The sequence below is a fragment of the Phasianus colchicus genome, chromosome 17 (genome assembly GCF_987193195.1).
Source record: "Phasianus colchicus chromosome 17, bPhaCol1.hap1.1, whole genome shotgun sequence".
In the NCBI taxonomy this organism is placed as follows: Eukaryota; Metazoa; Chordata; class Aves; order Galliformes; family Phasianidae; genus Phasianus; species Phasianus colchicus.
The window spans coordinates 11,533,428-11,548,792 of NC_143452.1; the positions used below are offsets into that span (position 1 = coordinate 11,533,428).

Sequence of the window (15,365 nt, forward strand, 5' to 3'; positions counted from 1 at the left end):
CTGACTTTTGTCATTAGTGGGATAAGAATGTATTCTTTTGGTTACTGAAACATCTCCCTATCATAAGTACAGTCATCTCTTTAAACCAGTGTCTTTTGGAATTCATCATGATGTGTAATAAAAAATCCATTTTTGGATTTGAAGTAGCTTTCAGCACTTATTCCTCAAAGCAAGCATGCCAGCAGTACTTTGAAACTTAGATTCTGTCAGAACTGAAGCTCTACAAGATACATTTTAAGTGGAAAAGGCTTGTGGATGTGTTGGGTGAGGGTGGCATTCAGATCTTTATATTAAATCCTTCCAAACTTTAGTTAGGAGCAACATTCTGGACTTCTTTTCAGAGTGATGTTGCTCTCAGACATCCTGCATAAATGAATGATTATGAAGCTTTTAGACTTTGAGGAGGGAATGAGTAATCAACACCTGGCTGGTTGGATTTGCTTCTCATATCAGGAGTCTTCTGTATGTTCTGCTGCTGCAGCCATCCTTTTGTTTGCTTCAGACATTGGCTGTTCCATCTCTTGCTCTAGAGCTTTTGCCAACTCTTGCAAAAGAATATATGATCTCTCCCGTTTTTTTTTTCTCTGCAAGATTTAATTTGGTGTAAAAATGAAGAGAATAAGCAGCCCCTTGCACCTCCTGGTAAAGCATTTCCTCACTTTGTGTAAAGACAGGAGCAGCCTGTGTAGTAAAAGTGGAAACACAAATGGAACAGCCGTGTGCTCTTTTTAGGACACGTCAAGTCAATGTGTGTATTGTGACCCGAACTCAAACAAAGAAAACAGGAATGTGAAATATGGGTGGCTTACGTGTGTACTTTAGTAATTACTTTGTTTCTTTACTGCTCGTCTTCCAAGTAAGTTTGTCATCCTAGTGAAAATCAAGAGGAAGGAATCTTTCTGTTACCATCTTGGTGCGTTGCTTTCTGTAAAGTTCTCTTGCTTTGTTCATACAGGCTGTTACATCACACAAGCAGGTTGTACTTTTGTGATGTCAGTTTATGCTGCATGGATACTGTAACATGCTAGTGATATATAGGGCTGTCTATCCTTAGTGACATCTATCCTGATGACAGGGGGAGTGTCAAGGGAAGGGAGGAATTAGGGCTGGTATTAGGCCCCTGTCCTTATAATGGTACCAACCTTTGTTAAGAGGAAAGCCTCAGGCTTTCCCAGTCAGTAACAACTGCATGCCTGGGTCTTCCTCGCCTCTGCAGACCTTTAGCTTGCAGCTCAGGCTAGCTGAAACTAATGAGATATTTTCACTACCTCAATGCCAGAATGACTTCACTCTGAAGCAGCTTAAGTCTGATTTAGAATTATTGACTGGGATCCCCTTTCATTTCCAGCGGCTTCACTACCTGGATGAAAGTAAGAACCTGTAACCTTTGTTGTTCTTGAAGGTTATTGATAGGTTATTGTTCACTCACCATCTATTTATTATAGTTTACATTTGTTTATAATCTCTGAGGGTACGGTGACTTGCTATTATTTTATAACTCCCTTCAGTGGATCTGCCAGACGATTCTACGCTTATGGACAATGATGTTGTCCCTGGTGGAACGATTACAATGCGCATCTGGAGACAAGATGGCTGGGGGCATCTCGTGGCAGCTGCTGCGAAAGGACACACAATGAAGGTTGATTCCATTGCTTCTATGAATGGGTGGGGTGCTGTCTGTAGAAATGTTGGAAGTGTGTTGCTGAAGATCATAAATGCTTTTATCAAGCAAGAGTTTATAGAGAAAAGAGTGGGGAAGTCCTTAACGGAAGAGACAATTGTAAAGTAGGTTAATTGTATTCCCTGCAACAGTTAATGGTGAAAACTGTAATTTGGATGGGGCTGGCAATCCAAAAACAAGAGGAGAAGTCAATTCTTAATGCAGGCTGTTCCGTTCAGAAATGTCTTTTTGCTGTTATTAGTGGACAGCATCTACAGTTGAAGCCCAGTTTTTTCTGTCTTGGGACTTTTTGTAGGACTGATGTGAGTATATTCATGGTTTGCTTTTCTTGTTCCTGCTACCTGAAAAATGTTGGGATTTCTTGTTGAGGTGCCTGTTCTTTTATTCTTTTGATGTGTTCTATACAAAAGATACTTAATTCCAGTACTTTTCACACAGGTAAGAGAGATGATGCGTAGTATGCAGTAAAGCCCTTTCCTTAGATACCTTAAACAATCATTAGCTTTGGATTATTTCTTTTTAGGCATTCAAAGTCAGGGTCTGAGTGACTTTCTTTGTATTACAAAATTGAGGCAGAAACTCTTTCTTAATCCATCCTTCTCTGGCAATACTGACCACAGAGGAAGAATGGGAACTGATGCTCTTTCAAAGCGTATAACAGATTCAAAATCAAGGATCAAAAAACATTTTGCATCCCTTTCACTTTACCTTCTGAAAGCTTACAGATTGTCTTCAGTTTGCAATGCTGTCAAGCCCGATTAGTAAGATAGCTTTAATTTTTTTTGTGGAACAAATAGTTTCGTGGCTCTCTGATAGAAGACATGCTGCTTTCTTGATTTAGAACTGAAGTGTTGTCTCAGCAGAAATGCGAGGTACTCTGGTATGTACTGTAAACCTTTAGGCCCAAACAGATGTGATCATGAAATATCCTTTGGTGCCTTTCATAAAGAACCATTATCACTGTTGTCCTGGCCAAATTCCAACTTGGCTAATTATATTCTGTTCCTCTGTATTTCCCCAACCATTGCCAATTGATACTGCAGGATTCTTCACTTGCTGTCATTAATTGTTGTGTAGTGTTGCACTTCATTGGTAAGCAGCTGTTCTACTTCATGCCACAAACTGTTTCCATTTTGCCATTGGGCAAAGTGTTTTTTTCTCCATGTTTTAAGTTCCTTGTGTATTAGAATCTTCCCTCTCCGTGTGATGTGCCAAAGGCAGTGGTCTCCTTTGAAATGAAAGATGTATTAAGAGCCCCACAAGAAAATTGTTGAGACTCTTGACTCTCAAATATATTTAGCAAAAAAAATCCTCAAAGAAATAACTGCGCAGCTGCTCTATTAATGTGCTTCCTCTTACTGGGTAAGAAGGCCAAATGATGCAGTGTTAAAGATTTAGTCCAGCTTGGAAGTGGAGTTCGAGAATAACAGCAGTATGAGGCACCTGAAAATTGTTCTTAAAAGGCCTTTTGGCTATGTTTGGCTTATTGTCAAAAAATCCCGCAGACCACCTTATGGAAAGGAAATGATACAAAACTGTATCCTGAAGCAGCTAACGTTTATGAGTTGTCTATAACAATTAAGGCCTAAAGTCTTAATTAGATCCTAAGGAAGTTGTGCTTACATGGCGAGTGTCTCCTGTCTTTGTTGTCTTCCCCCAAAAACTTAGAGCCTGCTCAGTCTGCAGTGAGCTTCTTAAAGATTTTGTGAAGCTTGGTAACTACATGCAAAAAGAAAATCTAACTTAATGTTCCCTTTAAGGGATGGCTATGAAAAAATGTCATTAAGTACTGGCAAATCAAGATAGGGCAGCGCAACATAAAACAAGCGTGTGCTGTTTAGCTTAACTTAGAGCATACTGCATAAATCATTCTACATGCAGATAGGAGACTGTTGATATTTTTAAAGAATAAAGCCATCTTTATGAAAGAGACTAAAAGGTTTCTGTTTATTCTGCAGCTGGCCCAGCTGGGAGTTACAGAAGAGTATGCTGGCACTTCTCCATATGCAAAGATTCTGGGACCAGAGCAGAAAAAGGAGTGGGTAGCGCACCGTGCTTTTGTGGCTCTGTTTGTTGCCAGCCACAGAGGTCACGTTAATACTGTGAAGTTTCTCCTGAGTCATGGTAATGTTATTAGATAGAATTATTTTCTGGCTGTTTCTGCATAGCATACCATCTTCCTGCTTACCAAGTTACAGAATTTTACCTGAACTCTCTCTCAACTTTTGTATTTGAGGTGGAGAATGCATTTGGCCCATCAGTTCTGATGTAGACTTGAAAACAATCAAAACTGCTCTTGCTAATTGTAACAAGTTTGATATTAAAGTGGGTAAACTCAGAATGGAAAACAGGAATGAGAATTTTTTACTTCCTTGCTTTTGAGCCTCAGTTATTTCTTGCTATTTTCTTGTTATCTAAAGATGTTTGGTTTTTATTGGTCTTGTGCAGTGCTTTACAGTCAAGCAGTACAAGCAGAGTTGCAAGTTCTGCTTCCATGGCTCTGACATTTGGGCTCTTTGTCTTTCCTGAAAAATACACGTTTGAACAAGGGACAGCCTTTTGGGTTCACTCAGATCACTTATCTTGAAGAAAGGAACATGTAGCTGTTAACTGCTTTCTATAATTGAAATGGAGCACAGAGGAAGAAATCCCACCTTGTCCAGCAGTGGTCCTTCCAGCCCAGGTTCAGCCTGGCCCTCTTAAATCTTGTTGAAAGATGATGCTGGTTTCTTCCAGTGAGAACTCCCAGTGCAGGAGTAATGGCAGTGCTCAATTGCAATGTGACTTTCTGTGAGCTCTGGCCCACGGGTGCCACTGCCCCTTTCTGTGAGTCCTGTCACACTCGCGCTCTGTGTGTTTCTTCGCAGGTGCAGATGTGCACTCTAAAACTCCATTGGGAAGGACTGCGCTGCACGTAGCTGCTGTCATGGGCCGCTGTGAGTGCATTGAGCTGCTGGTGAGCTGTGGGGCGCGAGCCCTCGACCCAGACTGTGAGGGGCAAAGCGCAGTGAGGTTGGCCCGGCGCTGGGGCCAGAAGCAGAGCGAGCGTGCCCTGATGCGCGTCCCACGGCAGCCGGCTGGAGCCAGGCCTTGGTGCGGGGATGGGGCTGTGCCGCAGGCTCATGGACAGCCGGCCTGATATACACAGGCTGACCTGGTTCTGGCAGATCTCTGAGGACAGTCAGTAACTTTCCCAATGACGCGCTTTAAATAGAGGTCACTGAGTACCCTTTGTAGGGTTTTGTTATGAAATAATGTCACATTCCAATGATGCTGCAGCTAAGGTGACAGCTAGTTCAAGCACATAACCCTTGAGCACGTGCTTTATTTGTAATTTAAGCTTTTTGGTAGTGCTGCTTTAATTTCTGAGAGTTTAAAGTTGCCTTTTTTTTTTTTTTTTTTAACCTGTGGATGTTGAGATCGGGAGGTGGCAGTGGGGCCGGCAGGGGGTGTCCCAGCACTGCACTCAGCTGCAGGCAGCAGTGCTGCATCCTCCCCTGGCTGTGGTGCTCCGTCTGTCTCCAGCATAAGGTGATAAACATCCCTGACTTCTTCATGTGAATCGAGTACTAAAGCAAAGTTCAAAACCTTAGCCTATGGAAGCCAGTTAGTGTGGGAGAGCATATAGCAAACCTTATGTGCTGGCATCGATCTGAACAAACAGAATTCCCACTGTAATCATGCCTTTATAGTACTGCTTAAAGAAAGCTCACTCTCTGTTTTCCTGTTGGTTATTACTTCTATGTGATTCAAACATACAGTTGTTGGGTAAATGCAATGACAAGATCACGTTCTATCAAAGTGATCAATAGACAAAATATAAAACGGTGTTTGGCGTCTTGCTGAGCAGTTGGGTATTGTAAGCAGGATTATACAGAGAAATCTTTAGAAATCCGTTATTCTTTCTTTGAATTGTCTGTCTAGACTGTCTGATCTGTGCTTAGGCTTCTAGAAAGGAGGAGAGGATTTGTAGTTGCTTGTAGGCATTATGCAGCATAACTCAGGAGAACATAAGAATGTCATACACAGAGAACTGAGTGTCCTCAGGATGAGGACCCCAGAAATGGTAGAAAATTACTTAGTATACAGTTGTGTAGGGAGATAGCAAGTATTGCTTGCTGGTAGCTGGAAACTCACCCTCAGGAAAGGAAAAAAAAAAAAAAAAGAAATCCTAAATGCATTGTGGCTGGGAAATGAGTGTACAGTGATCCAAAATTGGGCAAATTAGAAGGGAATTAACGTCTGGACAAGGCCAGCACTGGAACAGTGTGTGCTGTTTTTCTTAGTCGAGAAAGAAGAACCCAAGCTAAAGAGAAACCCCCAAGTTAACTAGAGGAAAGGAGGGAGTTTGTCCTCAGGAGAGGACCAGGAATATGAGGCATTTTGTGTTGTGGTTGGTACTTCCCTTTCTCTGTGCTACAGTACAGAAAGAAGATCAGTCTTCATAAGACTTTAGTGAGGACTTATTGATGAGCTTTGGGATTCACAGATAAAGGAAGGGGCTGATCATTATGAAGAAGAAAAGGTATTAAAATGCTTTGGGTTTAATTTGGCCAGGGCAGGACAAATGTCACAACTGTCTCCTAATATTAGGAAGTCCAAAGCAACTCTTTTGGAAGGACTGTGACTCCCCGGATGTAAAAATCAAAGTTAAATGAAGATGACAAGCACAGCAATACTTCATCACACTTTCTTACCATTACAGCTCACCCCTTTCCTTGCTTGGGCAGAGACCAGCAGTGTTGCTCAGAGCCATCACAACGTCTGCTGCTCCCTCAGAGCCTTGAGAAAGCCAAAGCTCAGCAAGCCTGACACACTGGCTGCTGCTACTTAGAGGTAGTTGCTGTAGCCAGTGACAGCCTTGAATGTCTGTAGACTGTCTCCTTGGATATCTATAGACTGTCACCTTTGAGAATTCTGAAGAATATGTTCCCCAAACATTTCCCCTTTCTCTAGAAACATTTCTAACTTTGAGTTGCATCTCAAATTTTTGCTTTGTTCCCGTGGGCTCCTCTGAGATAGCTGTTGCAGAAGGGAAGGTGTTGTGTTGTGCCAAAAGCAGTGTGCTCTCAGGACCCACTGGTGAGTGAATGCATCAATAAAGGAGTAGTGCTGCAGGGTCTGTTGCAGCAGTGATTTTCAGGCATTTTGTTGCAAGGCTCTGTGTGGACGACAGCTCTCCCTTTGCAGTGGGTGGATCCCACGTACTTGGCCAGGAGCTGCGCCTTTGCTTTTGCTTTAGGGAGCAGACAAGCATCTCCTGCTGCTCCCAATTCATAACCCTGATACCTCTCTGGTATTAAAAGTTCCTTTCAGTGAAGACAGAGGGGCCATTTCTTTCAAAATGTGTTTCTCAGTACTGGAACTTCCATGCTTGTGTGGATATGGGTCCCATCAGGATCAGGTAACACCTAAGTAGAGTTTGCATGCTGGTGTGTAATATTGACACTCCTGGAAGCTGAATGCCACAGCTGCTCTGATCTTTTGAAATGCAGCCTATAGCAGGCCTCCCTATGAAACCTGGAGACTTAGACTTGAGAGCAAAGAACCACAACTACTTTGGCACTGTGCAAATAACTTGTTAGCTCAGTGGTTTTTTTTTAAACAAAGCCATCTTGTTGTTATACCTGTTCCATATTTATCTGTAGTGCAGAATGTCGTGGCAATCATGACATTCATTTTTCAAAGTGAATCAAATGAATAGAAATTGTTAAATGCTAGAGTACAATATAGCTTATAAAACCCAACAGACATCAGGGAAGTTGCACTGATTGGACTCTTAGATGCTGTTTTCCTTTTGCTTGGGAAACAGAATTGTAGTCAGCTTGCAATCTCCTCGACATTGTTCATGGAGGAAGCAGACAAAAAATACCAATGGCTGCAATTTAGTTAATTTTATGCTAAACACAATCAGCATTCAAACTGGGAGTTACCAAGTGAAAATGTATTGATAGAGAAGCCAAAATATTCTCTCTGAGTAAATGGTGAAGTATTAAAACAAAATCTCAAATAGACTCCTGAAAAGCCTATAACTGTAGGGCAGAGAAGATGCAAAGGTGAAGTTTGGCACTGCTGAAGTCAACAGGAGGTCATGAATTAATCCTCAATATGGAAGGTCATGAATCTGTGCGGTAGGAACCAGTGCAGCACTGGTATAACATAAGATCTTGTAACAACAAAGACAAAGATAAAAACAAATAAAAAAATAAATTAAAAAAAAATAAAAAAAAAAAAAAAAAGATTTGGAAGAGTCATTAGAAGAGTGATTGCTTTAAAAAAAAAAAAAAGGTTGCTAAGATCTATCCAAATCAGGACCTATATATGAATGCTTTCTCTGCCATCAGTTTTCAAATTTGCAACGTTCCTTGCATTGTAACCACCAACTGTGTTCAAAGACAACCAGAATTTGGTTGTGAACTTAGTGAGGATCGTGTTGACCATTAATGTTTAGAAAGGATAGCGGTTCACAAAAGGAAGCCAAAACCTATACACTTTCTAGCATGCTTCCAACATCTATTATGCTTCCAGCATCCCGTTTAGGTTGGTTTAATGCCTGACCTACACTGCAATTGAGGTTAGTGCTTTGCTTTTCCTTGCAGTCCTCCATATGGTATTCTGTTTGCAAGATTTGCTTGACATAACTGTCTGGTATGGTTTGTTGGTGTTTTGCTAAGATTCCTGTGTGTTCAGAAGCTAATAAAGGAACTGTCAACTCAAAGGCCTGTCTTAAAATGTGGCCGTACTGGCTTGGGATAAGAAATGCAGAGATTCCTCGTCCAAGCCTCTTCTGTGGAATTCGTGATGCTATTTCAATTCCTTTGGTTTCCAGTAACCAAAAAAAACAATTGGGGTCAAGCAGAAGTCAAGGTATAAAAATTAATCACTGTGAGCTTCCTTACTTGTAAGCTGGACCATATGTTAAAGGAATGAGCAGTTCTTATATCTCTTGATGAGTGTTTGTATGCATCATTCAGATGTACATGTGTTTGAATTCCAGCCTGTACTGATTGAATTGGTCTATGATAATAAACAGGATAAATAAATCAGATGAAAGTAAAAGCATTGATATGCTTGTAGAATTGTGTGGGATTGAGTTCAGTACTATGACCTCGAGCAGGATGTAATTTCAAAAGTGCCTTAATTATAATGATGACATAAAATAAGGCTGAGGAAGCTGGAAGGGCAGAAAGATAGGAGGCAGAGGGACAAAACAAACTCATTTGGAATGACTTGGTTTTACCAGGATTACAGGCTGATAAGTGGCTTATGTGGTTTATGGTAAGGAAGTGTAGGGCCAGGGACCATAGGTAGTCAGAATCCAATTGGAGTGAGAGTAGTGTGCAGTACAGATCAGAGCGTGGCAAAAAGGGCACATGCTGCATTGGGGGAAATCCTTTCTAGGGTGAATTGCTGTCTTGATGCTTCTTTTCTGATGAAGATCTGCTATACAGCTGTGCTTGCTACACAGCTGAGGAACTGCTGGCCCTGTTGAAGAGGCTTCTGTTCAGCATTGGCAGTGTATAAGTTCCCTTGTAAATGAGAGATGGGTTTGAAATGATCTTTCTCCTTGAGGATTTCCAAATACAGTTGTTCTGGGTTACTAAAGCGAGGGGGAAGATGGAGGAAATGTGGCTGTCAGCACAAAGTAGGGTGACAGTCAGGTCTTGTCTGCCAGTGTAAAAATGGCCAGGAGCCCTTTCATGCTGGCTTCTTTTTTCTATGAAAAAGTCCTACAAGAGCTATGAGATGGGAGCCTGCTAATTGCACTTAAGGGAGAAGATCCAGCTTTTGATGGAAGAGTGAACTGCAGCTGAGCTGCCTACTTTTTCTCACTTATGACTGAGTAGTTTTTGAAACTCACTTTAAGGCAGAAACAATAAAAGGAGGAGGGCTCTCTGCATTGAAGTCTATTGGTGCCCTCCCAAGTTTCTTTGTTAGATAACATATTAACCCCTCCTGTTCAAAAGTGCTTTCTCAAAGTTGGCCCATATCTCTAAGCATCATTTTGAAAGACTAGATTTTTAAAAATGCAGTCTTTGTGTTATCTTTTACTGACCCAATTTTATTTATATCCAGAAAGATTCCCAATGGTTGATAATTTTTCTAGTATCTTGGCAGAAGCCAAGGCAAGTCATGAATAATCCTAATGCTTATGTCAGACCTGTGCTGTGAATGTAGAATGGGAAAAGAATACTTGGGAAAATAAGATAAGCACTCAGAACCTTTACTTTTCTTCAGTCTTTTTGACTGGTTTGAGGCTTCTGTTTGACATGTTGTCCAGTTCTGTGTCCATGTTGGGGATGCTGGAAGCAGGCACGACGTGCTTTGATGTGAATTCAACCCCCATCCAGCAAAGTACCTCCTCCTGTGATTATTTATACTATTGTAATAACAGTGATGAAAGAAAGGTGACTTCTATGTACTTGTGCCCCATGCTTCTGTTATCCATTGGTTCTCCATAGCACATGGGCAGCGTTAGAGTCTGCATCCTTGGAGTTTCTTTGTCGGTTCGAGCTGTTGTCACACGCTTAGCTAATACCCTCTAGTAATTTTCTTATTCACATGCACACTTAATGTCCTTAGTCATTAGACTGAAAAATGTTAACCTTGTCATAGTTAGTGACTGGAAGCAGAAAAGTCCATTTAGTTCTCAGGGGAATGAATTCTAATTTTCTGCTTGTCAGAAAGTGACATTTTACATATTTTTCTCTCTTTTTTTTTTTTCTCCCCACCATTTTAGTGCTAAGTTTAAATGTGTGTGTCACAGGAATAGACTTTTTGTCTCTGCTAAACACCCCAAAAGGCTTGGCAGGTATCCAATGCGTGAGCCTCTTGACCAGTAGCCACTGCTCGAGCTTGTCTCGTGGCTGAGGAGAATGGGAGGTGAGAGTGGAAAGTTAGAAGTAAGGGGTTATTGCAGAGGGCACATTAACGTTGCATGTCAGAATGCATATTTTTTACCCTGGAAAATATGGATGAAAAGCAGCTCATCTGGAACAAAATATCCAGTGAAGAAACAAATTATGTTAATCAAGCAGGCTCGTACTAATGTTAGTCATTAAGATGTGACACCTTCTATATAATGTCACAGACTGCTGCAACCCTTTGAGAAGTGTGCTGGTTTGAAGGCAGCTTGTGGTTATGGAGTTCAGTGTTCTGTGAAAGGGAATAACTTGTGTCTTGAAAAATAGATGGCATTTATGGCAAAGAGAAATAATCCTCCCACAGATTACAGCTGTTCTTTGCATTGTTGTGTTGGTGGTCTTATCTCATCAGTGGATATTTTCTGTGTTGTTTTTTGGTTGCTGTTTTGTTTTTCTAGTTTTGTTTTTTTTTTGATACATTTCCATAAAGCTGTTCTGAGGAGAACATTGTGTGCTGGGAGCTGGATGTATTTTGAGAAAGAGACACCACTACAAAGAACTCGGAGTCTAAATTGAAAAGATGGATGAAGTGAAAATGAGGGATGGTTATTTTGCTTCTTACAGATGGGAACTGAAGCAGGAGAGCGTGACTGTTGTGGCCAAAGTCACCCTGGGAGTCCACAGAACTGCATCCTGATCTTTGAAGTCCAATTGCAGTATCTTTATCATGTATTGCCTTTCTGTTCCCTTGCTGCTGAATCTAGATTAAATATGCACATGTGTAGTGAGATAAACATGTTCTACATATGTTTAGCCAAATTCTGACCTTAGGGACATTGAACAAGCTCTCACTGATATAGATAGGAGTGCTTTCATGAGTGGACTCAACCCAAGGAATACAAAACAGCGTTGGCATTTAGTTGATGAAACATCCTCTTGTAGGCTTGAGGTGGAACTGGTGTTTTAACCAACTTGAGCCTCTCTGTGAGGTCTGGAGAAGACATGCGAAGCCAGTGGGTAACAGAACTGTGAGGCTGATTGTCTGACTCCTATATTGCCTGCACACCAGATATTGATTAACGATTTGCATGTAAGAAATTAATTAATGGATGCTGTAGGTTTTTGAGGAAATAGTGTGTATTTATCTAGTTCATCATATTTAAAAAAAAAAAAAGGGAAAATGGCCAGCACAGAGCCCTTCCTCAAAACAGCATGGGATTTTGGCTCACTGGATATGATGATCCTTTCTCATGTTTGGATGCTTTTGTTATACCGTGAGTACTGTCCACATGTGCATTATTCAGCTCCAAAACAACTATAGCAATACTGCCAAATGCACAATGAGAAGAATACAAAACGCATTCTAAATAATTTCAGTATTTATGTGGTTTTGGGTCTTCTGTGTTTCATGAAATCTCAACAGATTGTTTGCTGCAGCAGAACCAGAAGGCTGATAGGTGCAGTGCAGAGCAATGCCTGTCCCTACTGACAGGGACTGATTAGCAACGGCTCCAAGGGTATGAATGAAAGGAGAATTAAAAGCAGATTTAGGGAATCTTCTTTCCTTCTTGCTTCTTAAGTGTATAATGCTGCATAAATACATCACGGAAATCTTAACTGTAATTTGATGAGTATGAAGAAGATTGTTTCTTCTAACGTTAAATAGCACTGATCCAAGGTGAAGGAGTTAGTCCTAAGCTCTCTGTTGCTTATAGCTAGCCCATAAAAACACATATTTTTTCAGTGCTGTACCTCAAACAAATAGGAGCACAAACAAACATGGTGAAATATTTTGCTCTGAACCATGGCAAGAGCTGCTGAAATTGGTCTTTTCCCATTTACATACAAGTAACTCAAATGATTAGTGGCATTGCTTCCAGGAGAACACACATCAGCAGTGCTCCCTGCAAGCAGTTGTCTGGTTGGCATTGCAGTGACCTGACATCGTGCCCTGGTCAGAGCATCCAGAAGTGCAGGCTGAAGAAAATTTTCAATCTTGAAGATTCAGTGGCCATCTCCTGGTGTTCTGTGCTGCAGAGAAAGAGCAGGAGGTGTTGGAGCTCTCTTCTTCCTCCCAGTCCCTGACCCAGCAGCACCGCTGCTGCACAGACCCGCTGTGCCCTGTGACAGAGGCACACAGCAGCCTGACTTCTCGGGACTTGGGCTTAAGCAAGAAGGGCCATTTTGTTACCCCTGAGTTTGTGTCACCAGAGAACTGACTGCAGCCACGGAAGAAGTAATGTGCAGACAATGCCCCTCTGCTGTGGTGAATGGATAAGCAGTGGCCCTTTCTGCTTTTTCTCCAGCCCATGAGCCATGAGGCACTGGCATTATGTGATAACTGTACCTTGGCTTCTGCTAAGGGACTGTGAACATACGGGGTTTGTTCCTTTAGCAAGCATTATGCTGAGATGGAAGCTGCGCTGCACGTAATGGGGAGCACAAGAAATGGCTGTGGATTTTATTTAAACAAAGGATATGACTGTGCTCCGGCAATAAGAGCATAATGGCTGCTTGGTTTTTCCAGACAAGGACAGTGCCTTGCTGGTTGGTTTTTGTTTTTTGTTTGTTTTTTTTTTTGGGGGGGGGGGGAGGGGGAAGCTCTTGTTTGTGTTTTTGCTCCAGCTTTTAAGGATGAGAATGTTGTGTCTGACGCATGTCAGCAAGCAGAGGAGATTTACTAGCACGGCTGGGTTTGTCTTGCTCCCCTGTGATGAATAAAAGCATTAACCGTCTCTCACTTCAGGAGGAGAAGGGGGGCTGTTTTCAGCCTGCGAGAAGTGAGAAGGCTTTGTCAGGTTTGGGTCAGGCAGAGCACAGGGCTGCGTGCTGCTCACAGGGCGGACAGCCGGGTGTCACACGGCAGCCTGCAGGCACCTCGGAAAGGCAGGAGGCAGCAGTGTGTGTTTGTGCGTGCAGGGTGTGGGGGCAAGGCTGCCGTGTCTTGTTTTGCTGCAAGGCTGTTTGCTACAACAACGATCCCTCTGGAAAGCAGTCTCAGAAAGACGGATTGAATAAAGAGCAGAGAGAGAAATGGCCGTTTCCACACTCCCTGTGCAGTTGTCTGAACTGTTACAAGCATTGCTTAACAAGATGCCTGCCCGGTTGTGATCCCAGGCTGGTACGTATGAGGCCTGATCCTGTGGTCAAATGTATCCAGTGGAGCTGGTGTCGGCGGAGCCGTGTAACTACATAGCTGAAAAGGACGGGGGGGAGAAGAAAGGATCCTCTTTGTTCTGTTTATTTCTGTTTCTTCTGCAACGCGGTTACATCTATTTTGATGCTTTGCAATTCTCAGGTTTATTTCAATCACGGCTGCTTTAGTGAATCACACGAAGCATGGAGGAGGAAAATATGAAGGGAATTGCCAAGTTTAAAGTTGGGTCAAGCTTTGGCAACATACACACCTGAGACCAGAAGATGTAGTGTATATTAATAAAAATGTGTTGTACTGACTCATCACTTCAAAATTTCAGCCATATTTCAATATAGCTGTGTATCTGTGGAGTACATGTCACCAAAACAGGTGTAGAACCTTATTACGTGATAAAGAAACAGTAGAGCTTGGAAGAGAGACCTGGTCAGCTGGCTCACAATGAAATCTATAAAAATGTGTATCTGTTATTATAACTTTCTAGCTTAGTGATGCAATCCTTTCACTCCATTCCGAAACAGTTAAGTGAAACTGGAGAATCCTTAAAGTTGTAGGTTGATTCATTATTGTAATAAGCATGCAATGGCTGTGGATTTAAAGATGCTGTAACACAGAATGAATTCATACCAAACCCTCGCAACTTCAGCTGGGTAAACTTAAACACAGGAACACAGAATGGCCCCAGTTGGAAGGGACCTCAAGGATCACGAATCTCCAACCCCCTGCTGCAGGCAGGGCCACCAACCTCCCTATTTAATACTAGACCAGCTTGCCCAGGGCAATGGGAGAAATGTATGAAAAACTTGGAGAGTTTTCTCAGTTTGTTAACAGGAACTGCAGAACTTTTAGATAATTCCTACTGAAAAGAAGGAATTTTTCACTCCTGGGTGAAAAATGATTAATTTTTTCTCAGTTGTCCTCAAAATCCTTAGCTTTTTGTTATCATTGCAAATCAGGAACAATAAACTTAAAAGATATAAAAGGCAGGACAGGTAATTATCCTCATAGTTACTCTCTAAAAAAGAAATTTTAATGCATAGTGCTATAGTGCACCTAGCATAACATAACGTGTAACCTCTCTTAGGTATTTCTGAAGAGGAGGAAGCACGCTTACTTCAAGCTCAGTTTTTTCAGATGCTCTCACTTCTTACAAAAGAAATAATGTGCCAAGAGGTAACAACCAGGCTTTGATCTACAATTTCCTGTGCTGTTGCTAAACACAGTGAATTTTTTGTACTTGTAGAAAGTTTACTAAGGCTGTGTTATGTTACTTTTGAGATCAGTGTACTGACTTAGGAATAAAAAAAAAAGAATCAAAGGCTGGAAAAATCTGACACTGGGGATCAGAAGCGATGATGCTTCTTGCTAACCTGCTTTACAACCTTTGGAAGTGGCAGCGTTCTAAAGAATAGATTGCCTCGTGTCCAGCAAGAGTTTTGTGTGTTGTAGCTGCGTATCCTTAAGCAAATAGGAATTAAAATGAACCTGTTGTGTTTACTTTTATGTCTGATCCCATCTGATCCTTCTCTGAGCATCTGCTGCCTCCCCAAGCACTGCCTGCAAGCCGCTGTTACGTGGCGGCCAGCTGAAGGCAGCCCATGAGCAGTAGAGGGGAAAAGACACGTGCTTCAGAACACTCTTCATACAACCCCCCGTTCCTCTGCAT

General features: G+C 41.8%; 1 protein-coding gene across 2 annotated transcripts; it reads left to right on the forward strand.

Annotated features, from left to right (window-relative positions):
- The first annotated feature begins 987 nt into the window (after positions 1–987).
- On the forward strand, positions 988–5,057 carry ANKRD60 (ankyrin repeat domain 60). Of its 2 annotated transcripts, none has more exons than XM_031616608.2 (4): positions 988–1,370; positions 1,509–1,639; positions 3,640–3,805; positions 3,918–4,341. In XM_031616608.2, exons 1-4 carry the CDS (start codon positions 1,190–1,192, stop codon positions 4,061–4,063), a joined length of 624 nt encoding a protein of 207 aa, XP_031472468.1. In that variant the 5' UTR covers positions 988–1,189; the 3' UTR covers positions 4,064–4,341. The 2 variants fall into 2 exon arrangements, with proteins under 2 accessions (XP_031472468.1, XP_031472458.1); XM_031616598.2 differs by lacking the exon at positions 3,918–4,341 and adding an exon at positions 4,549–5,057 and having other exon boundaries at positions 1,141–1,370.
- The last annotated feature ends 10,308 nt before the right edge of the window (positions 5,058–15,365 follow it).

Bases quoted from the DNA above. Each gene is read 5' to 3' on its own strand.
- ANKRD60 (XM_031616598.2), top strand. From the start codon at position 1,190: ATGCCTGGGTCTTCCTCGCCTCTGCAGACCTTTAGCTTGCAGCTCAGG. The intron at 1,371-1,508 runs GTAAGAACCTGT...AACTCCCTTCAG, and splicing joins GCTTCACTACCTGGATGAAA to TGGATCTGCCAGACGATTCT. The intron at 3,806-4,548 runs GTAATGTTATTA...GTTTCTTCGCAG, and splicing joins GAAGTTTCTCCTGAGTCATG to GTGCAGATGTGCACTCTAAA.